General features: G+C 46.3%; 1 protein-coding gene across 2 annotated transcripts in view; it reads right to left on the reverse strand.

The window, feature by feature from the left end:
- Positions 1–1,439: 1,439 nt before the first annotated feature.
- The window catches only part of LOC121286721 (N-acetyllactosaminide beta-1,3-N-acetylglucosaminyltransferase 3-like), a 45,110-nt gene continuing 21,935 nt past the window's right edge, over positions 1,440–24,614 (reverse strand). The window contains exons 2-3 of one of the 2 annotated variants that reach the window (XM_041203740.1): positions 5,014–5,137; positions 1,440–3,739 (exon numbers count right to left, since the gene is read on the reverse strand). In XM_041203740.1, the coding sequence (XP_041059674.1) occupies positions 2,611–3,732 (1,122 nt within the window). In that variant the 5' untranslated portion in view covers positions 3,733–3,739; positions 5,014–5,137 and the 3' untranslated portion in view covers positions 1,440–2,610. The remainder of the gene's footprint in view (positions 3,740–5,013; positions 5,138–24,614) is intronic. The other variant, XM_041203739.1, reaches the window with a different exon arrangement.

Here is a 24,614-nt window from a genome sequence, read left to right on the forward strand (position 1 = left end):
TAGCCTGCCTCTGCTGCTGATACCTTCATCTAGGTCTTCGTTACCTCTAGGCTCAACTATTCCAACACACTCCTGTCCGGTCCCCCACATTCTACTCTCCCTAAAACTGAAGTGATCCAAAACTCTGCTGGAGTCTCCTGACTTGCACCATCCCGTTCACCCATCACCCCTGTGCTCGCTGACCTAAACTGACTCCACCCCCTTGATGTGCCACATCATTGTTTGGGGGCAACATGGCGCCTGGCATTGAGTGGAACAGAGGCTGTGCAGGGGGACACCAAGGGCCTTATGCCCCTCTGCAGCTTCTTCCCCCACCCTCATCCTGAGGTGTGACATCAAGTGGAAGCCAAAGACGTTGTGACCATGGAATTCCTGCCATTCCCAAAATTCCCTTCCCTCACTTCAACCCACACCTTCTGCTTTCAGATACAGAAGAGCTGCCTCCTGCACATCTTCAGCAAGGGCAGGAAGAGGAAGGGCTACCCCTTGAAAGAGACAACAATCCACCATCACTTGACCTGACAATCACAGCTGAGATACTGGCACCACAAGTTGCTTAGGAGGTATTATAGTGTTGTGGTCAGTACATGGTGAGTCAGCAGCTACAGGTGGACTGCAGCCAGGACAACAGGGGAAGGTTGCCCCTCTGCCAGCTCCCCCAAAGTACCAGGATTGCTGCTGGGGACTGTGAGGATTGTGATGGAGCAGCAGACAGTTTAAGGCTGATGGGCGCACACATTGAGATGCCTGGTGTGTTGACAGGCCTGCCAGTCTGTTGTCACTGTTGAGGAGCAGTGCCCTTGTTGATGTCCCTCAGCACAGGCTGCTGTCACTCGTCTCGAGATGGAGCAGTCTGGACCTGGGCTTTCGGAGCCCAGAACTATTCAAGCAGGCCTGCGAGGCTATCAGCAGTCACCTCATTGAAAGTCAGCAGGATCCACCAGCCACCCTCGAGCCACTGAGATGGTAGTGTGCAGGAGCACGAAGGCAAACTCTAAATACGCATACAAATGAACAAGGGTGAACAGTTCACATCTCCTCCCTCCCTCTTCCACCTCTCCTCCCTAACCCATCCGCCTCCACCCTACACCCTTCCCTTCCTCCCTACCACATCCCTACCCCCTCCAAACCTTTCTACCCCACTTCTCCCTTACAGCCTCCCCATCTGCACCATCCTCCCTACCCACCGTACCCCGCCCCACCCCCACCCCTCCCACCTGGTCTCATGTGCAGATGAGCAAGGGCAAATAATTCATATCCCCTCCCCCTCCCTCCAGCACTTCTCTCCTCCTGAAGTGCAGTCACTGTTATAATGTTGGAGACACAGCAATGTAGGATCACATTCACATCCCTCTTTGTATTAACATTGCTAGAACAGGGCATCTCTCTGTCCACTCTGGCAGTGAACAATTAGTGGCTGCTTGATCTTAAGAAGTCCATTTTTTTAAAAATAAATGAAGAAAATATTTATTTGATTTTTCTGCCAAACACCATTGTCTCGCAAATACCATGAACAATATAAACAGATTGTTTAAATGGAGGAAGGAGGATAGTACATCAGCATTTGAGTCTAACATATACAAAGATAGCACAACCCTCATCGAAATTTAAATGACAGAGAATTGGGGAAGTTAAGCCCACACTTTTGACAAAAGGAAATAGTCCAAGAGGGAACACAATTCAGTTTGGGCTGCCTATTGGAATTAAGGATCAGGGATGCCATTCAGCCCATCTCGTTCATCCATCCCCCTAGCTCACCATCTGCTCACCCCATATTACAGCAGCCACAAATGCTTCATTAATGACAATTGGAGTTGCTTCATTCCGTCCTTTATCCAAAGACAACTCGAGACATTGGTTCTTGATAAAACACTGAACGACATCAATTCTGAATTCTCAGTGTCGTCCAACGCGGAAATACTTTTAACCCTGAATGATCTGGGTGGGGGGGTAAAGGGGTAGGGAAAGAAGTGGTAAACCAAATAGAAATATCATCCAGCCATAAAAGATTGGATCAAACTCGCCCCCGAGACTCAGCGTAGGCATAGCTGAGTGTTCAGCGGTGAATGAATTCATCCACCAAGCCAGCAGAGAGTCAAAAATTAGTGTTGGGTGAGGTTGGACAGTTCCTGATCATTCTATGATAAGCTTTGCTGCAAATGTGTTTACAGGGGCACCGCACAAGGTGAGCAATGGACAGAGCTGTGATGCCTCATATGGTTGAACATCCCACCAGTATTCACCAATTTTAAAAAAAATGAAGAAAATATTTATTTTATTTTCCTGCCAAACATCATTGTCTAGCAAATACTATGAACAATATAAACAGATTGTTTAAATGCAGGAAGAAGGATGGTACATCAGCATCAGAGTCTAACATATACAAAGATGGCACAACCCTCATCGAATTGGCGAATGGGTTGTGGTGGAAAGGGAATGAGTTAACTATTAAATCAAGATATTCTCCCTTCAAGGCATATCAGAAATGCGACGCAAAAATTAGAGTTCTCTTCATAAGTTTTTTATAAATATTAACATCATGTCCCACTCAGTGTTGCCAGTGTATCCAGCTGTGATTCACTAATTGCTTATGCCCTGCATTATCTGTGCCTATGATGATCTGCCACATCTTAGGCTGCTGTTGTGCACTGCCTCCCACATCAGCAACAGCTCGTAAGGCTTAAAGCGGTGCACAAGGATGAGCTCACGGTAATAGCACGGGTTGAATGAGTCATCCTGGGGAGACGGAACCCTCACTCCAACCACCCGGAATCCCATGTGTGATTTGGGGGCCAGCCCAGCTTTCTCCAGACACATGCCCATGAACACATCATCGATGGGGAGGAACTCGATTATGCGGGCCATTTTGTAGATGATGCCAGCCGTGTGCCTGGACATGAGGATGCCCCCTCCAGCAATGTAGGGAGGGTAGGATTTGGCAGCGGTCACCAGCTCCGAGACGTAATACTTGCTCCACTTTTCACGGATGGGACCCACCATATAAATGAGATATCCCACATACAGGTGCTGACTAGCGTCCATGCTCAGCAAATACTCCACCGTATTGTCAATATTGACAAAGACATCATCATCTCCATTGAAAATGAACTGGGCCTTGGGACAATAGTGGTCCATCCACTCCATCAGTTTGTACTGCTTGAGAGTGAGGTTGAAGAAGGTGTCTAGGAAATCCCACTGCAAGATGTCCTGATGTTGCCGGTTCTCCAAATCCAGTAACCAATTCAGTTTCCACTGTTCATGTTGGTCAGTGGAGACGGCAGTGATGAAGACCCTCCTGATTTGGACCCCTCGGAATTCTTGCTCTTTCCCCCAGGTCCTCCTCACCATTTCTCGCCGATCATGATTAATGGGGTTAGATTTGATCACCAGAAGCAAGAAGACATCATGGGACCTTTCTCGACCCCCGCACTTCTCCGGAACATTCTGAATGAGGTTGAATTTCCTGCAGTGTTTGTACGTTAGAAAGTCCTTTATGTGCGGTGGTTCCTTTGCGAAATTTTTCAGAATCAAGACACTCGCATTTTCTTTGCACAAGGGAGCAGGTTTTGGTTTCTCTATGCTGATCTTTTGTGAGCTGATGGGATGGATGGTTTTCTTGGGAACGCCATCAATTCGCTGCGATGGACTGTTATGGGTGAAAATGAACACCAATCCCAGAACTCCTATACATACCAGTGCAACTTTTTCAAATAATCTGAAATGATGTCTCATCCTTTACCTGTCAGAGAGAAAAAAAAGACAGGTGAGGGAATTAAAGAAAAGAAAGCTGGAATTTGCATTTTTGTAGCGCCTTTCATTACCTCAGGAAATCCCAAAGTGCTTAAAAAAATGACAAGTTTTGTTTTTAGGCTAATGATCTGAAGACACAGGTTGAAATCCCACCTCAGCAACTGGCAGAGTTTAAATTCACTTAATACAAATTAATCCGAAATTCAAAGCTAGTCTCATAATGGTGACCATAAAACTACAAGATTACTGTAAAAAAAAATCTCGTTCACTAACGCCCTTTAACTAACTAACGTCTTTTGTAATATGGTGCATGGAGGTGTATTGAGATGTGTATTTTTAAACATAAACCGTGTATTGTTTAACTATTTACAGCTCCCACGTTACTGTCAAGAATGGTGCCGTTACTTCCATGCAGGCTGATTCCAGAGTGTTCTGTCTCAGCTGTTCTCCCAGTCTATTACAATGTGATTCTCTGCATCATACCGTGAGCGTTGCTATTCTCCAGTCCCACCCTTGGTCTGCTGAGTACCTTTACATTACAAAGGAACAGCATACAACAGCCCCTTTTCTTCATCAAAGAAAACTTTCCCTTCCAACGGAATATAACTATTTGTAATACAATCTTTACTTGCTATCACTCCCTCCCATCTCAAATCTCTGACTTTATAGATTCAGACGTTCTTGAGGCTTGATAGTTCCTCCACGTCTCAGTCCGTCACGTTTGGAGGAATGGGTAGTAGTGTTCTGTGTTTCCAGTATCTTCAGAACTTAGCTTCGCTGCTGCAAGACCTTTAGAAGCAACCACTGCTGCCAACCATGTCGTGGTCCTTTACGGTCTCTGCCATCAAGGATGTTGGGGGTCTCAATGTAGACCTCAACGGATCTGTCTCTATCCTAAGCAAGATATTGAGACTCACGAGGATTCTGGCCAAACACAGTTACATAAAATTTATTACTAGCAACAACTATATACAGCTCGGCACAGGCTGTGATCTCGCTTGGGTCCTAACAGTTACATAGGCTGATTACTTGACAATATGTACGACTCATAAGGTACACAAAGCCTTACTGATAGAGTCAAAGACAGTAGTGAATATCTGCAGTAGAGATCACAGGCAATAGTGAACACCGAACATGGAGGCTGCACCTTTTATCCTCTGGCCGTACACATGATGATGTCATGGTACTGTCAATATACATCTTCTTAAAGGTACATGTATCATGCCAATGCAAATGATGACAGTATGACAACACTATCCTTACCCAATGTGTCCTACATGTGACCCAAGGCCTTCTGAAATGGCCCAGCAAGCCGCTCGGTTAGGGCCATTTAGGGATGGGCAATAAATGCTGGCCTTGTCAGTGATGTCCAACTCCCATGATTAAACTAAAAAAAACGATAAGGAGTGATGCTTTTTGGATGTAAGGAACGTCTGAAGACGAGTCTATTGAGAAATACTGGAGTGATACCAATTATATCTCTGACCATTCATCACAAAAGATAAAATCACAGCACGCAGACCAATCATTTCTAGTATCTATGCTTGAAAGAAACCACCGCTAGTTTGTTCTCATAACTAGAGATCAAGGATACCTGCACATTGTTCTACACAGGCATTACCATTCTCTCTTTCTCTCTCTCTCTCTCTCTCTCTCTCCCCATCCCATTTCTGCCCACATTATTCCCTCCTCTCCTGCATAGCCCTCCATGTGTTACCCAAACTGCCTAGGAGCTTGTTACAAAAACCTTGGATCATTCTATAGATAAAAACAAAAAAACTGCGGATGCTGGAAATCCAAAACAAAAACAGAATTACCTGGAAAAACTCAGCAGGTCTGGCAGCATCGGCGGAGAAGAAAAGAGTTGACGTTTCGAGTCCTCATGACCCTTCGACAGAACTTGAGTTTGAGTCCAAGAAAGAGTTGAAATATGAGCTGGTTTAAGGTGTGTGTGTGGGGGGCGGAGAGATAGAGAGAGAGAGAGGTGGGGGTGTGGTTGTAGGGACAGCTCTAGTGGGCTATACCTTGAGTGCCCTACCATCCATTCTTAATTAGCACATTCGTTTAGATAATATCACCAACTTTAACTTTAACACCTATGTGTTCTATTGTACTATTGTCGTTGACATCTTTTGATGATCTGCTTCTATCACTGCTTGTTTGTCCCTACAACCACACCACCCCCCCTCCACCTCTCTGTCTCTCTATCTCTCCGCCCCCCACACACACACCTTAAACCAGCTTATATTTCAGCTCTTTCCTGGACTCGAACTCAAGTTCTGTTGAAGGGTCATGAGGACTCGAAACGTCAACTCTTTTCTTCTCCGTCGATGCTGCCAGACCTGCTGAGTTTTTCCAGGTAATTCTGTTTTTGTTTTGCTTCTATCACTGCTTGTTTGTCCCTACAACCACACCCCCACCTCTCTCTCTCTCTATCTCTCCGCCCCCCACACACACACCTTAAACCAGCTTATATTTCAACTCTTTCTTGGACTCAAACTCAAGTTCTGTCGAAGGGTCATGAGGACTCGAAACGTCAACTCTTGGATCATTCTAGGCTGAATTAAGATTATTACAAATCAGGAGTACCGTACACTCTCCCTGAAATTCTACCTACCACACACAAAAAACAAGTCTGAAGAACAATAACCATTTAACTACCCTGTGGGAAGATCAGACAAAAAAATCCTGAAAAGATAGGCTACAGAATGGATACAAAGGAAAATCTAAATGTGCCTCCCACTTGCTATCTTCTGATCTTAACAAACCCGATACTCTGATTGCAACACTGGAACTTCTGATTGCAACACTGGACTCTCCTTATTAGATGTGGATACTATTCTATGCTGTACTCAGACACTGTAATATCATAATATCAGTCGTTAAATGTCTGTGAATGTGTTGTGTGCTTTGTGTGTGTGTGAGAGAGAGAGCAGAGTGTCTTGCACACTATTACATAGCCATATGATGCAGTTAACACAAAAAATAGGAACAGGAGTGGGCTACTCAGCTGATTGAGCCTGCTCTGCCATTCAATGTGATCATGCCTAATCTTGGGCTTCAGCTCCACTCTCCCTGCTCCCTTTACCCCTTGATTCCCAAAAGAGAGATCAAAAACCTGTCTATGACCAGCCTTAAATATGGTCAACAATGAAGCACCCACATCCCTCTGGGCTAGAGAATTTCAAAGATTCACAACCCTTTGAGTGAAATAATTTCTCCTCATCTCAGTCCTAAATGATTGACCCCTTATCCTGAGACTATGCCCCTGTATTTTAGATTCCCCGACCAGCGGAAACAATCACTCAGCGTCTGACAAGCATCATTTAATGTGTAAAAACAAAAAAACTGCGGATGCTGGAAATTTAATGTGTAAACTTGTTTTAAAACAGTAAAAGTGGTGGCCCTTTAAGAAATACAAAATCATTACACTCTAATTGGTAACTAAATAAAAGGGACAGTTGTAAACAAATATCAATCCTTGTTAGGTTATTGTGGTAGATTCTAGACTTTTCTCTATTTATAAATAGCAGTACTTTTATACTCAAGACATACAGAACAGGTTTGCTTCACTCCCACAGATCCAATTCACTTCATATTCTCTAGGTAGAAAGTGAGAGGGAAGAAAGAGGCATATTGACTAGAGAGTGTGTGAGTCAGGATGGAGAGAGAAGGGTGAAAAAAAGCAGGTTAACAGTATAGTGGAAAGAGGGAGACAGCAAGGAGAGTATGGAAAAGACAGGAAAGGTGAGATAGTGATGGAGGAAGAAATGAAGAGAGGAGAAAGGAGAGTGGGAAAAGGAGATTGAGAGAGGAGTGAAGAGAAATGAGAGGCTGGGAGGAAAAGGATGAGGTCTTACAGAGATAGGAATGAAGGGGGAGAGAGTGAGGAAAACAGAGACCTTTAGCAGCACCTTCACAATTCCCTCAAAATGGTGCAATTTTAAAAGAAATAGCTGACAAGACAGTGAATAAATACGAACCTTTGATTCAGATTCAATGCCAGTATGGGATTTCCTCCTTAAAATATCACAATTCCCAAAGAGCTCAAAAATTGACTGCGGTTGAACCAGAGACCTGGCAAATCCAACTGATCAGCACCACACCCAGAATACCTTCAAACAATGCAACAGACTCACCTTATTTGGTTTTGCCCTTGAAGTAGACCAGTTTCAAGAAATCTTTAGTGAGCTTTGTCTCTTTTTTTTGTTTCAAGCATCAAAAATTCAAGGTGTGAAGGAAGTAATTTTTTTTATAAACATTTCATCGTAAGGTAATTAATGGAACAGAAACAAATGAAGAAAAGTACTTCTTAGCAAAATTAAAGCCCATTAAAAAGACAGAGGGCAGCCTGGGAAGAAAGCACAGATGCTGATGAACAATTTTTTTCAGGACTGAGGAAAGTATAACATGGTTTTCCCCAGGTCTAGAATCAGGACCACTGTTTAATTTTTTTGATGTATATTAATGACCTGGGCTTATTTACAGGCCATAATTTCAAAGTTTACAGAAAGTACAAAACTCAAAAGTAGCAATGAGGAGGATGGTAACAGCCTTCAGAAGTACATTGACTCGTCAAATATGCAGGTAGACTAAATTTAACATGGGAAATTTATACATTTTTGGAAAGGAGAGACAATATGAGCTAACTGATACAATTTTAAAGGGGGGGGGGGGCGGTGCTGAAATGTTTCTCGGAACCCTAGAGTCATACAGACCGGACTTGAAACATTATCTGTATTCCTCTCCACAGATGCTGTCAGACCTGCTGAGTTTTTCCAGCTAGTTTTGTTTTTGTGCCAGATCTATGGGTCTTTTTAAAACACTAGCTCCACTTAGTTTTAAACTTCTTTCAATTTAATTGGACTTCCTATTACAATATTGTATTCATGGTTCTTCAAAAAGGATGGTTTTGCTGCTGCTTTCTCACAGGTTGATACTGAGGCAAGTCAGTGCCACTCCAGTTGGACCAATTAGATTACATACTTTATCAATGTGTTACAGCTCCTCCACTTTTGGGGATGTTCAATTAACAATAACAAGCTTGGAAAGATTAGCTTGAACTAATCCTCGAATGAGGAAACTCACCATGAACAATGAGTCATTGGGAAAGTTAGGTAGAAAGGAACAATGATATGCTGACAGGGTGAGATGAAGAGGGCTGGAAGGAGGCTCATGAGAAGCATTAACACCATCATGGACTTCCTTCTGTGCTATAAATGCTAACTGAACAGATTCAGCAACTGCTACAATAACAGATTTATGTAGTGCCAAAATATTTTTAAATCAAAAACTTCTTTATTATATAATGTAATTATGCTGAAGCCCTAATGTTTCACATGCAAAAAAACTTTACAAGTAGAAATACTTGCTCAGGAACCTTAAACTTTAACATTTTTCTTAAAAAGGAGCGCAGGGAGTTTGAGGAGCAGTGTTTTCTGCAACATCAGCTCAAGGGGCCTGTGCTGGAAAACGCCAGAGACAGACTCTGATTTCCCATTAAGTGTTGTCAACTCAATTCCAGGTACCTGCTTTCAAAGAAAAAGATTAACCTTTTGATAACACCATTCAAACTTGGGAGTTTGTACATTTTTCCATGAAACCATTAAGGCAGCAGACTTTTATCATGTTCCTTCACCAGCGTGGTTAAAAAGAATGGAGGGAAGACGAGGAAACGTTTCTTTCAGCCAGAGAGTTGTCAGGTATCTGGAACTCACTACCTGAAAGGGTAGTAGAGGCAGAAACTCGTTTGAAAGAGGTCTGGTTATGCACCTGCAGGGTGTAACCTGCAGGGCTATGGACCAAATGCTGGAAAATGCAATTAGGTTGCATGACTCGTTTTTTGGCCAGGGCAGGGATGATGGGCAGGATGTCCTCCTTCTGTGGTGTAAACGTTTCTGCATTTTCTAAATTTTCTAAATATCTGAAAATGAGGAATGTGCAGCGATGTGGGGAGTGGCAGTACACGAATTGCTCCTTAGGAGAGCCAGCTCAGACATGATGGGCTGAATGGCCACCTTCTGAGCTGTTATGATTCTATAATCTCACTTTTAGGAAAGAAAATTCAGGTATTAAGAGCAATGGTAACACATAGCAGACTGGAGGCATGTATATGGAAAGTAAGATTTACTTTTTTATAGCACCTTTCACATCTTTTATGATGTCACAAAGTGTTTCACAACTAATGAAGTACTTTTTAAAGTGTAGCTACTTTTGTAAGGCAGCAGATAATCTTTTTGCAGAAGATAATCATTACTCCCAGAAGGAAATGTATATTAGTTCAATGGGCATACATCTGGTAAAGGAAGAAACTGGGGCCAGTCTGTCTTCAACATAGGTTTATTCATAAAACCCAGTATAACATAAGTGCACTGACCTCTACCTCGCAGAGGCTGAGCGTCAACTCGCAGACACTCCCTTCTACCTCTCCCTGGACCATGACCCCACCACTGAACATCAAGCCATTGTTTCCAGGACTGTCACTGACCTCATCTCCTCTGGGGATCTTCTTTCCACAGCTTCCAACCTGATAGTCTCCCAACTTCGGACAGCCCGCTTCTACCTCCTACCCAAAATCCACAAATAGGACTGTCCCAGCAGACCGATTGTGTCAGCCTGTTCCTGCCCCATGGAACTCATTTCTTGCTATCTTGACTCCATTCTCTCTCCCCTTGTCCACTCCCTTCCCACCTCCATCTGTGATTCCTCTGACACCTTACATCATATCAACAATTTCCAGTTCCCTGGTCCCAACCACCTCCTCTTCACCATGGACGTCCAATCCCTCTACACCTCCATCCCCCACCAGGATGTTCTGATGGCTCTCTGCTTCTTCCTTGAACAGAGGCCCGAACAATCCCCATCCACCACTACTCTCCTCCATCTGGCTGAACTTGTTCTCTCACTGAACAATTTCTCCTTAAACTCATCTCACTTCCTCCAAATAAAAGGTGTGGCTATGGGTACCCACATAGGCCCCAGTTATGTCTGTCTCTTTATGGGGTATGTGGAACATTCTTTGTTCCAGTCCTACACCGGCCCCCTCCCACAGCTCTTTCTCCGGTACATCGATGATTACTTCGGTGCTGCTTCATGATCTCGTCTGGACCTGGAAAAATTTATTAATTTTGCTTCCAATTCCCACACCTCCATCATTTTCAAGTGGTCCATCTCTGACACTTCCCTTCCCTTCCTTAACTTCTCTGTCTCAATTTCTGGTGATAGACTGTCCACCAATATCCATTACAAGCCTACCAACTCCCACAGCCACCTCAACTACAGATCCTCACACCCCGCTTCCTGTAAGGACTCCATCCCATTCTCTCAATTCCTTCACCTCCGTCGCATCTGTTCTGATGATGCTACCTTCAAAAACAGTTCCTCTGACATGTCTTCCTTCTTCCTCAACCGAGGTTTTCCACCCACGGTGGTTAACAGGGCCCTCAACCGTGTCCTGCCCATCCGCCCTCACAGGGAAAATGAATTTGAATTAATGTTTCATTCATACATTTAAATAGTGACTTTCAAACATGAACCTTAAATCAGCATTGTGTTTTAAAGTTCACCATGCGACTGAAACCTTATCATACATCGATTAGAAAATATAAATACGAGAAAGTTAATTTAAAAGTTTTTTTATTGCATAAAAGTTGTTTGTCTATTCGCGTGGGTGGGTAATGGTCGATGCTGGTTCACCAAAAATGTCCGGATTTCTGCATTTTCAGAAAGCTCCTGAGTGATCTCACAGTGATGTGGGGATTGAGGTCTTGTGAGAGGTGTGGTGAGGAGCAGAGCCATCAAATCTAGTGAGCAGCACCGAGGAAACGTGATAAAAACAAAAATACCTGGAAAAACTCAGCAGGTCTGACAGCATCTGTGGAGAGGAACACCGTTAACATTTTGAGTCCGTATGACTCTTCAGCAGAACTAATCTATTTTTCCTTAGTTCCGTTGAAGAGTCATACGGACTCGAAACGTTAACTGTATTCCTCTCCGCAGATGCTGTCAGACCTGCTGAGTTTTTCCAGGTATTTTTGTTTTCGTTTTGGATTACCAGCATCCCCAGTTTTTTGCTTTTATGTGAGGAAACATGATACTGAGACAAGAGTGAGGGCAGGGTGTAGATAACAACTACCCATGAGTTTGACCATTTTTGGCAGTTGTGTGAGAATGGGACCATTTTACTGTATTCATTTTTGAAAGTTAATTGGGTTGTAAGGGGCGTGGGTACAAATACCCTTGTGCTGGCCCTACTTCCCACTCTTTCTCATCTCACCCCACCAACATATCCTATTCCTTTCTCCCTCGTGTTAATTCAGCTTGCCCCTTAAATGCATCTACTCTGCTCAAAGACTCCCTGTGGCAGCTAGCTCCACATTCTCGCCACACTCTGGAGAATGAAGTCAAGGAATATCGAAGGATGAAGGATGTGTTGGGGAAGTGTAATTCCTCTCAATCATAGGCAAACCTTTTAGAATGCATTATTCAAGAGCGAATTAGCAGGTATTTAGAGATGCATGGCTTAATCAAGGCCAATCAGAATTTGTTAGGCAAGTCATTTTTGACAAATTTAAGAATATTTTTCTTTGAGCAAAAGGCCCATTGAGCAGATAATGGGAATGTAGTGAATGTTGCATATATGGATATTCAGTAGGCATCTGATAAAGTATCTCACAGTAAGTTTAATACAAAAAATGAGACACATTGTATAAGTGGAGGTGAAATGTCATGTGATGGACTGGAATCATAGGGTTGATGGATGTCCAGATTGCAGAAAGTGGTTTACCTAAAGAATCAGCGCAGGTTCCACTTTTGGCCTCAATATAAAAAGATGATTTAAACTCTGGTGTGAGAAACATAGAATCAAAGTTTCCGGTTGACCCAAGAGGAGGGGGCTTAGGAAAGAGTAACATGAACTGCAAAAGACATTATTGATAGGTCAGTGGAGTACAAAGTTAGAAAAAAAAAATGTGAACAATTGTGAGGCATCACAGCTCAGGAGGTAAAAGATGGAATTGTTCAAGGGATAGGGTGTGAAAGGTGAGAATAGAGAGAGTTTGTGGTAACAAGTTTCACATTCTCATCAGTCTCTGGGTCGAGGGAAGCAGGAGGTGCTGGGGAGGCTCAACTCATCATCATCAAAGGGCAAACTCTTAGAATGAATAATTCAACATAATCCAAGATGCCTTTTGCAGATCCATACATACTATATTTACCACATTCCCTTGATCTGTCCAATGGGTAACGTATTCAAAGGAAAAAAAACTTTTAAATTTGTCCAATATGATTCATATACCAAATTCTGTCTGGCCTTGATTATACAATTCCCTGAATTTGCAACTGCAGGTGAGGCAGCAAGACACTTAGAGTCAGTCTGAGCCGGTCTAGCAATGGGACAAGTGCAACAAGATAAACTGAGTGATCAGGTTAAGTAACCCAGTCACAGGCAAAGCTAAGGCCATTTGATGGAATGGGCACAGCATCAAGGGTTGGATGGGAGCCAGCTAGAACTGTGTAGAATGAAGCTTTCTATGCTGGATCCAACAGAAGAGCAGAGTAAAGCTGAGAAGCCAGCAGTCCACATACATGGATATCAAGAGAGTTGAATAAATAAATAATTGTTTAGGAGTCAGACAGATTGCCAGTCACCCCAAGAATGAAGGAAATGAGAAAACATGGGGGATGCACAACATACTAGTGTTAGGAACTTGCAAACAAAAATAAAAATAGCTGGAAAAACTCAACAGGTCTGACAGCATCTGTGGAGAGGAATACAGTTAAGGTTTCGAGTCCATATACTCTTCATCAGAACTGAGGAAAAATGGAAATAAGGTGAAATATAAGCTGGTTGATGGGGGTGGGACAGGTAGAGCTGGATAGAGGGCCATTGATAGGTGGAGGCAAAGAAGAGATTGCCAAAGATGTCATAGACAAAAGGATAAAGAGGTGTTGACGGTGGTGATATTAGCTAAGAAATGAGCACTTGGCATGTCATAACATTCAAGGCTATGGGCCAAGTGCTGGTAAATGGTATTAGGTAGGTAAGTCAGGTGTTTCTCACGTGTCAGTGCAGATTCGATGGGCTGAAGGGCCTCTTCTGCACTGTGATTCTGTGAAATGTGCTAATGATGACATTAAGCGTAGGAAGCAGGACGAGCAAGTGACAGATAGCTGCTTCGGTGCCACTTCATACTATTGTCTGGACTTGGAAAAATTTATTAATTTTGCTTCCAATTTCCACCCCTCCATCATTTTCACATGGTCCATCACTGACACTTCCCTTCCCTTCCTTGACCTCTCTGTCTCAATTTCTGATGATAGACTGTCCACCAATATTCATTACAATCCTACCAACTCCCACAGCTACCTCGACTACAGCTCCTCACACCCCGCTTCCTGTAAGGACTCCATCGCATTCCCTCAGTTCCTTCGCCTCCGTCGCATCTGTTCTGATGATGCCACCTTCCAAAACAGTTCCTCTGACATATCTTCCTTCTTCCTCAACTGAGGTTTTCCACCCACGGTGGTTGATAGGGCCCTCAACCGTGTCCGGCCCATCTCCAGCGCATCTGCCCTCACACCTTTCTCTCCCTCCCAGAAACATGATAGGGTCCCCCTTGTCCTCACTTATCACCCCACCAGCCTCCACATTCAAAGGATCATTCTCCATTTCTGCCAACTCCAGCATGATGCCACCACCAAACACATCTTCCCTTCACCCCCCCGGCAGCATTCCGCAGGGATCGTTCCCTCTGGGACACCCTGGTCCACTCCTCCATCACCCCTTACACTTCAACCCCTTCCCACGGCACCTTCCCATGCAACTGCAGAAGGTGCAACACCTGCCCCTTTACCTGTCCCCTCCTCACTGTCCAAGGGCCCAAACACTCCTTTCAAGTGAAGCAGCATTTCACTTGCACTTCCCTCAATTTAGTCTACTGCATTCATTGCTCCCATTGTGGTCTCCTCTACATTGGAGAGACCAAACATAAACTAGGTGACCGCTTTGTGGAACACCTTCAGTCTGTCCACAAGCATGATCCAGACCTCCCTGTTGCTTGCCATTTCAACACACCACCCTGCTCTCTTGCCCACATGTCCGTCCTTGGCCTGCTGCATTGTTCCAGTGAAGCTCAGCGCAAACTGGAGGAACAGCACCTCATCTTCCGACTAGGCACTTTACAGCCTTCCGGACTTAACATTGAGTTCAACAGCTTCAGATTACGAAATCTCTCCTTCATCCCCAGCCCCTTTCCGGTCCCCCATTTTCTAATTATTTACATATTTTTAAATATATTTTTCTCTTCCCACCTATTTCCATTATTTTTAAATGTATTTCCATCCATTGCTTCATCTCCACCATTTAGCCTATTTTAATCCCTTCCCCCCCAACCCCACTAGGGCTATCTGTACCTTGCTCGTCCTGCTTTCTACTCTTAATGTCATCATCAGCACATTTCTTAGCTAATATCACCACCGTCAACACCCCTTTGTCCTTTTGTCTATGACATCTTTGGCAATCTCTTCTTTGCCTCCACCTATCACTGGCCCCCTATCCAGCTCCACCTCTCCCACCCCCCTCAATCAGCTTATATTCCACCTCATTTCTATATTTCTTTAGTTCTGATGAAGAGTCATATGGACTCAAAATGTTAATTGTATCCCTCCCTGCAGATGCTGTCAGGCCTGCTGAGCTTTTCCAGCAATTTTTGTTTTTGTTTCTGATTTCCAGCTTCCGCAATATTTTGCTTTTATTTTAGGAACTTGCAAACTGCAGATCACAATTTTCGACAATCCACAAACCAGCACACTTGAACATTTAAGATGGGAATGTCAATGGTTCGAGGTTTCCCTCTACATCATACAACACCCCATTTGTAACAAGAGTGAGTTAGATAGCATCTTCCTCCACCCCCATCCCGAGGCCATCCCAACATTCATTCAGTTCATGGTTGATCTGTACCTTAACTCCCTTTTTCCTGCCTTGCCCGACACCCTTTATCCCCTTAACTACAAAAATTAATTGATCCCAGTCTTGAAAATTTCAGTTGACCACCAGCCTTGTGGGTGTGAATTCCAGATATCCAGTACCTAACCTTTGCTAATGGTATTTCCATGTTTGCAAGGGTATTTCCTCATTTTACTCCAAAATGACTTGGCTCTAACTTTAAGAACATGCCCTCTTGTTGTGGACTCTTCCACCAGAGGAATCTGTTATCTACCCGACCAGATTCATTTATAATTTCAAGGGCCTTAATTAGATCACCGTGCAACATTCGAAACGCAAACCAACTATTCGCAGCCTGTCCTCACCCTTTATTCTTGTTGCTGGGTCAATGTCCTAGAAAGCCAAGGGAACTCACTATTTAGGAAGAAAAGGTCAACCTTCACCTTCTCAGGGGAACCAGAGGTGGGCAAAGGTTGTAGCTTTGTCAGTCTTTCCTTTATCCCAAGGATGAAGTGAAAACAATGGGACATCTGCAACTGGCAGATGATAGAATTGATTAATATTTTTCAGGTGAGCTATTGACTCTAAGTTGCTTTTAAAACTTGAGGCATTTTCAGGTATATTTGTGAACAGGACTATGACAGTGGGGGATGGAAGTTAAAGACGTAAAAAAAATAATAGGAGCAGGAGTAGGCCATCCAACACTTCAAGCCTGCTCTGCCATTATGATCGTGGTTGATCTTCTAAGTCAACTCAACTTTCCTACCCTAGCCCCATATCCCTTAATGTCCAAGCTCTGTCTTGAAATTAGCATCTGCAGCTCACTGGGGTATAGAATGCCAATATTTCACAATCCTCTGAGTGAAGAAATGTCCCCTCATCTCACTTCTAAATGGCTAATCCTTTATTCTGAGACTGTGACTCTCTAATTCTAGAGCTGATCTATAGCCAAAAATATGATAATGTCCACATAATCTGTTTTTAGTGATGTTGGTTGATGGATAAATATCGGTCACGATACTGGGGTAGAACACTTCGATCAGCTTCTCTTTGAAATAGTGGCTGTGGGATCTCTTACATTCACCTTTAGAGGGCGGATGAGGCCTCAGCTTAACACCTGATCCAAAAGGCAGCTCCTCTGACAGTGCTGTACTCCTTAAGTGCTGCATTGAAATGAGCAGCAACTCAGCATCTACCCTGTCAAACCCTCTAAGAATTTTATATATCTCAATGAGATCACCTCTCATTCTTCTAAACTCCACAAGATAGGAGCAGGAGTAGACCATACAGCTCCATCGAGCCTGCCCCACCATTCAATGCAATCATGTCTGATCTTGGGCTTCAACTCCACTTTCCCGCCCACTCCCCATATCTCTTGATTCCCTGAGACATCAAAACTCTGTTTATCCCAGGCTTAAATGCATTTAACGATGGAGCATCCACAACCCTTTGAGTGAAGAAATTTCTTCTCCTCACAGTCTGGAGCTCCTGGGAATAAAGGACTGATACAGTTTCACCCATAAGTGATATGAAAGAGGGTTCCAGAGAATTTGTCTCCCCATCAGAAGAGCCCCACTTGTATATACTCACCGTAATCCCACCCACATGCAGCGACCCGGACCGTTTGCAGGACTGAGCGCCTAACCCATGCCAATCCCAGTATTGGAAAGTGAATTTACTCCCCTGTCATGATAAAGAAACTATGTTCAATATTTAGGCTGACATTCCCCCCCAGTGCAGCACTGAAGGAGTGCAGCACTGTTGGAGGAGCCGCCTTTTGGATGAGGTGTTAAGCTGAGTCTTCATCTTCCCTCTAAGGTGAATGTACGAGATCCTACAGCCAGCATTTCGAAGAGAAGCTGGTAAAGGAGTTCTACCCCAGTGTCCTGACCAATATTTATCTATCAATCAACATCACTAAAAACAGATTATTTGGTCATTACCATACTTTTGTTTGTGGGAGCTTGCTGTGCATAAATTGGGTGCTGCTTTTCCCACATTAAGAGATTCCTTAAAACCTATGTCTTTGACCATGCTTTTGGTAATTTGATTTGTGTGTCTTATGTGGATTGGTATCATATTTTGTTGTATAATCTCCTGTGAAGCACCTTGGAGTATTTTATATTGTTAGTGGTCAAATAAATTATTCTACACCTGAAAAATATTTCATTTGGTTGAAAAGCACCTTGGTACGTTATGAGATCATGAAAAGCACTATAGAAATACTAGTCTTTCTTTCGTTCTTCAGTTACAGATCCATGACTGTTTTCTATTTGTTTTCCAATTTCCATGAAATTGTTGTCAACTTTCCACTAACTGACTGGTGAATGGCCCCTGGATAAATGTTGAAGCTAGTAACATTGCATTCGAAGGGATGGAGCTTTACCTGTCAAACACGGTTTGATTGTAATTCTTTCACCAATATTTACGCTTCAAAACAAAAACAAAAATACCTGGAAAAACTCAGCAACTCTGGCAGCATCTGCGGAGAGGAGCACAGTTAACGTTTCGAGTCTGAATGACCCTTCAACAGAACTAGGTAAAAGTAGAAGAGAGGTGAAATATAAGCTGGTTAAAGGGGGGTCTGGGACAAGAAGAACTGGATAGAGGGCCAGTGATAGGTGGAGATAACCAAAAGATGTCACAGACAAAAGGACAAGGAGGTGTTGAAGGTGGTGATATTATCTAAAGGAATGTGCTAATTAAGGGTAAAAAGCAGGACGAGCAAGTTACAGATAGCCCTAGTCGGGGTGGGATGGAGGGAAGGGATCGAAATAGGCTAAAAGGTAGAGATAAAACAATGGATGGAAATACACTTAAAAATAATGGAAATAGGTGGGAAAAGAAAAATCTATATAAATTATTGGAAAAAACAAAAGGGAGGTGGAAAATCAGAAAGGGGGTGGGGCTGGAGGAGAGAGTTCATGATCTAAAATTGTTGACCTCCATATTCAGTCCAAAAGACTGTAAAATGCCTAGTCGGAAGATAGGTCCTGTTCCTCCAGTTTGCGTTGAGCTTCACTGGAACAATGCAGCAAGCCAAGGATGGACATGTGGGCACGAGAGCAGGGTGGAGTGTTGAAATGGCAAGCGACAGGGAGGTCTGGGTCATGCTTGTGGACAGACCGCAGGTGTTCTGCAAAGCGGTCACCCAGTCTGCGTTTGGTCTCTCCAATGTAGAGGAACCTGCATTGGGAGCAACGAATGCAGTAGACTAAGTTGGGGGAAGTGCAAGCGAAATGCTGCTTCACTTGAAAGGAGTGTTTGGGCTCTTGGACGGTGAGGAGAGGGGAAGTAAAGGGGTAGGTGTTGCACCTTCTGCAGTTGCATGGGAAGGTGCCTTGGGAGTGGGTTGAGGTGTAAGGGGCGATAGAGGAGTGGACCAGGGTGTCCCAGAGGGAATGATCCCTGCGGAATGCTGCTGGGGGGGGGTGAAGGGAAGATGTGTTTGGTGGTGGCATCATGCTGGAGTTGGCGGAAATGGCGGAGGATGATCCTTTGAATGCGGAGGCTGGTGGGTGATCAGTGAGGACAAGGGGTCCCTATCATGTTTCTGGGAGGGAGAAGAAGGTGTGAGGGCGGATGCGCAGGAGATGGGCCGGACACGGTTGAGGGCTCTGTCAACCACTGTGGGTGGAAAACCTCGGTTAAGGAAGGAGGACATGTCAGAGGAACTGTTTTTGAAGGTAGCATCATCAGAACAGATGCGACGGAGGCGAAGGAACTGAGAGAATGGGATGGAGTCCTTACAGGAAGCAGGGTGTGAGGATCTGTAGTCGAGGTGGCTGTGGGAGTCGGTAAGCTTGTAATGGATATTAGTGGACAGTCTATCACCAGAAATTGAGACAGAGAGGTCAAGGAAGGGAAGGGAAGTGTCAGAGATGGACCATGTGAAAATGATGGAGGGGTGAAAATTGGTACTCTTCAAAGGTTAGGTATTCACTGCTTTTGTGCCTCATACACTTAAGGATCACACTGATATATTCATGCAATGCTTTGTTGCAGGAATTACATGGTGATGTTCTCTAGGGTTGGGATAAAGGAAGGTGCTCATTTCAGTTTTCTTTTGTATTGCATCCCTTATAAGGTGTGGTGCGGTTTATAAGCCAAAGTATATGAGGCACAGCAGCAATGAATACCTAGCCTTGGAAAACTATTGGTTAAAGGGTTACAATCAAACCGTGTTGTTGGAGTGTTATTTAGTATACAAAGGAAGAAGAATGTATAGCTCCAACATTCTGGAACAAAGAGCAGTTTGAAGTTAACAGTGGACGTAGTTACAACATCGAAACCTGGGGCTAGATTTTCGATTGAGGGTCGGGATCACGGCACCTGGATGATTTCCAGTTCCTGACTCCCAGGCCACGTCTGCATCAATGACGCAACGTTATTTTAATATGCAAAGCCCCAAATAGCACCTTATTAGTGGTACCTTGTGCTGCCAGGAGATGGTAACCGACTCTGGAGCGCAAAGCTTGAGGGCAGATGGTAGCCAGGATCGGGTCACCATTGCCTTGGAGATTGGAGCTGGTAGGAGAGCAGAGGACAAACAACCTCAATAGTGCAGGCAAGTAGCCAAACTGTCAATCATAGGCACTTAACCTGCTCTGCTCAAATAGGGACAACTTGGTAACTCTTTCGAGTACAAACCCGTTTCCATCTGTTTCAGATGAAGTTACATTGTTTGCCATTGTGAGATTTGAACTCTTGATAATCTTTTAAATGAAAACCAAATCAACAAAATTGGGATAAATCAGGCACAGCCCCTAATTCAGGTCAGCTGTAAAACCAAGAACAAAGTTTAAAGGAAACTTACAAACTTTAAATCAAAACGTGTTTAAAGGGGTCAACAAAACACCCCAGTCCCCGCGGTGCCCACCGAGCACGGAAGGCCTCGAGAGTGCCAGCTGACACCGCGTGCTCCTTCTCCAGGGACATCCGGCAGCGAACGTAGCCACGGAAGAGGGACAAACAATCGGGCGGGACTCCCCCGTCGATCGCCCGCTGCCTGGACCTGTTAATGGCCAACTTGGCCAGGCCCAGGAGCAGGTTCACGAGGAGGTCCTCCTCCTTCCCGATCTCCTTCCGCACCGGGTGCCCATAGATCAGGAGCGTGGGGCTGAAGTGCAAACAAAACATCAATAAAAGGTTTTTCAAATAACTAAAAAGGGAGTGCAGCCTACAACACCCTACGTATACATGGTCCACGGACTCCACAAGACCGCAAAAAGGCCATGTGTCCTGAGAGTCCGTGAACCTATGCATCCACTTATTATAAGGGACTGCTGCATACAACACCCTCCAACCCAGGTCCCCGATAGAAAGGGGGAGGACACCTCCGTAGAGGGCCTCCCATCGGGGGCCTCCGCCGCCGGACGGCAACAAGAAACGCCAGGGCATGTCCGGTCGACGGACAAGGGCGAGAAAATGGAAGTTGTGCAGCAGCAGCCGTACAAAAAGCCCCTCTTTGCCGTGCCAAAAGGCACGGAGGGCATGTCCCCGAGGCAGCTCATATTGCGGGGCACCAGCACCCGAGGGAGGGTTCGGGGCTTGGGGCCAATGTGGAATTCCGTCCGAACAGGGGAACGCTCAGACGGAAGACCACCGCGCACCTGGGCCACCTCAAGACCCAAAATAACGTCAGGTCCGAGCACGACCGTTCTCAGGTCTTGGATGGCATCGGCTGCGACCTGGACACTCACAGACGCGCGTCGCGCCAACTCCTGCGGGAGCATCCAGCCCAGTCCTCCGCCACCCAGCACGTCCCCGATCCTGGTCACCCCTGCGGCCACAGCCCTCCTGTCCGCCAACCACTGAAAAGGATGGAGGGGCGGATTCCTGAGCAGCGGCTCTCTGACGATAGCCGCTACTCCTGACGGGGGAGAGCTGCGTCGCGAGGCGACCACTTTCCAGACTTTGATCAGGTCCTGGTAAAAGACGGGCAACGCCTGCAAGGAGCCACCAAGGCCCAGCTGTTCTATAAACAGGAGCTGCACGTCATAATTCAGGCCGTGCACCTGACGGAAGAAATACGCCAAAAAGTCCCGGAGTTCCCTTGGGGGGATGAGGGGGGAGTCAGTGGAGGGCACCAGGGGATCCACCGCCTTGCTTGAGAGCGACTCAGCGTAATCTCCAGCGCTCACCACGGACACCCCGTCCTCCTCCAGGTCGTCGCCTCCAGCTTCCGACCCCTCCCCCACATTGAGTACGGGGGCTGATTCGGAGCTGCCAGCTGGCCCCACCTGTACCTCGATCCCACCCCCAGGATCAAGGCCAGAGGGGTCCTCTCTGGTCTCCTCTAAACGTTTTGGGTCAGAGGGCAGCGGCAGTTCTGATGCCCGCTCTCCTCCCGGCACCGGGTCGTCCGGGGAGCTCAGGACAAGCTCCTGACCTAAAACTAGGACGCCCGGTGCTAAGGTTTGGGAGGGAGCGGGAAGGCCCTCCTTTTAGCTGCCACCCAATGACCCGTTAACATTTGTTAAATTTTGAAAGCTACAGTCCCCCGATGAGCCAGAAGGTACCTCGGGGGTATCGAGGGTTCCTGAGTCGGGCACCACCTCAAGGGAGGTGCCTTCAGTGACCCCCGAGGGGCCCTGTTCAGGGGACTGCAGCAGGTTGACGGGGGTAACAGTGGTGGGAGTCGGTGCAGGGGTTTTGAGTTCCCCCCGAGGACAGGGCAAGATTTTACTTGGTGGAGACGCCACCACCTCTTCATCGGGGGAAGGGACACACCCAACTTCTTCAGTTTGGGCATCACCCACCTCCTCCTCCGAAGCGTGACGTCTCTTCCGGGTCAGGCTGGGGGCTAGGGAGACCTCCATTTCCGAGTCCCCCTCCTCCTTGTCCAGCCCCCCCGGACACTCCACCCTCTGGGTTTTGGGCGTTAGATTCCCCGGCTCGGGGTCCCGCGTCTTTTCCCCGCCGGCCCCGGGAGCACGCGCAGGGACGACGCCGGGCCCAGCACTCGGCGCCTTAGCACCCACGGGCCCGGGAGCACACGCGGACACGACGCCGGGGCCGGATGATGTCTTTTCCCCCGAGCCGGTGCTTGCAGGTGTTTGAGGGTTTTGGGGCGTTTCAGGGGCCGCCTCCAGGTTGCGGGTCTTCCTCCGTGCCTTCTTACGGCGCGGGGGCTCTCCCCCCACCTCACCGGCAGCCGAGATGGCAGTGGCCGCTGGTGTCGCTTCCCCTTGCGGGGAGGGAGATGGAGTGGTGGCGGGGGGAGGAGGGACGGTGCCAGCCGTGGCCGCTTGGGTGGGGCTCTTGGCCTTGGAGGCGGGGCAGTTCTTCCTCACGTGCCCCGCCTCCTTACAAGCATGGCACCGCACGCCCTCCACGGTCCAGAAGACCCGATAGGCGGTCCCCTCAAAATTGATAATGAAGGCCCCCTCCAGGCACTCCTCCTGGGCCAAGCGGACAAATACCTGGCGCCGGAAGGAGTACACATGGCGGAGGGCCGAGTCTTTGAGGCCGAGCGGGATTGGTGCAACCCCCGACCTGACCTCCCCCAATTTATTAAGGTGGGGGAGGAGGAGCTCACTGGATAGAATAGGTGGGACGTTCGAAATAATAATTCTCTGGGCGGTGGCCTCAAGGGGGTCCACCGACAGAAAAGTCCCGCCCACAGTGAGTCCTTTTTGCAGGGCGAGGTGCACCGCCCTCTCGGACCTCAAGAAGAATATGGCCTTCCCATACATTTTAGAGGCCGCGACAATGGCTGAGGGGCCGACGACCCCAGCCATAGCCTTTACGCAGGCCTCTATTGTCATTTCAGGGTGAGCATAGCTCTTTACCCCAAGGGCCCTGGTGAGGAGGCGGAATGGTGACAGGGCAGCGGGAGCAGCTGGAGCCGCAGAAGCAACCACCGCCGCATAGGTTTTCTTTTTTTGAGGCCCTGCCACCGGTGACAAAACCGCCTCCACATTAGCCCTCGAGGGCCCGGCCACAGGCGATGGTGAATTGGCCTTACGGCCAGAGCCACGCCCACCCCGGGAAGGATTGGCCATTTTGTTTGAGGAAAGGGGGTGGGGGAGAGAGGTAGGAACAACCTCCCCTCTTTTAGGCAGGAGAGGAGAGGAGGGAGAGGAGTAAAAGACAGGGAGGCACAGGAGGGAAAGAGGTAAATGTCCAGGTGAGTGTCCTCGATGGTGGATGGACGGTGGATGGGGGCCTGATGTTCTTCAGGCAGGGGGAGGCGATGTTTTCACCAGCTATTGCTGGCCTTACTGGGAAAAGGGCTGGGTTGGGGGGAGGGGTGGCAGAAAGATGGTTTCAGCACACACACTCACCCTCCCTCTCTTCCTTCCCCAAACCCTCTGGCAGTCTTCTTGCCTCCCCCTACAAAACACAGTCCTTAATTGCCCCCACCTTAAACAAAAATACACAGTTCAGACACCCACCTAGGATGTTGTTTTTCAACTCAGTCCTGGCCTCCTGGCCTTCCTGTCCTGTAACAACAGCAGCAACTGTTCTCTTCTCTCCCTCTCTCTCCTTTGGCACCACAGGGGCAAGGCAGCAGCAGCAGCACTGGAGGAGCAGCAGCAGAAGCAGCAACAGCAGCAGCAGTTGTTCCTCTCTCCCTCTCTCTCCCTTGGCTCACACCTTCTCTCCTCAGTATCAGGAAACCAACTGAATCCACAATTACCTCCACGAGATCGTTAAGAAAATGAACTCTTGATGTTTTCATGGATCATGCCACTTACTCGTGGCCTTGTGCTAAACATACCTTGATCTTTTTAGCAGGTTTGATATTCTGCCCATCAAAGCATTACATCATCTTGTGATACTCTTGAGTAAACCTGTTTCCATCTGTTTCAGATGAAGTTACATTGTTTCATAGTTTGCCATTGTGAGATTTGAACTCTTGATACTCTTTTGAGTAAACCTGTTTCCATCTGTTTCAGATGAATTTACATTG

The sequence above is a fragment of the Carcharodon carcharias genome, chromosome 14 (assembly GCF_017639515.1).
Source record: "Carcharodon carcharias isolate sCarCar2 chromosome 14, sCarCar2.pri, whole genome shotgun sequence".
NCBI classification, from domain to species: domain Eukaryota; kingdom Metazoa; phylum Chordata; class Chondrichthyes; order Lamniformes; family Lamnidae; genus Carcharodon; species Carcharodon carcharias.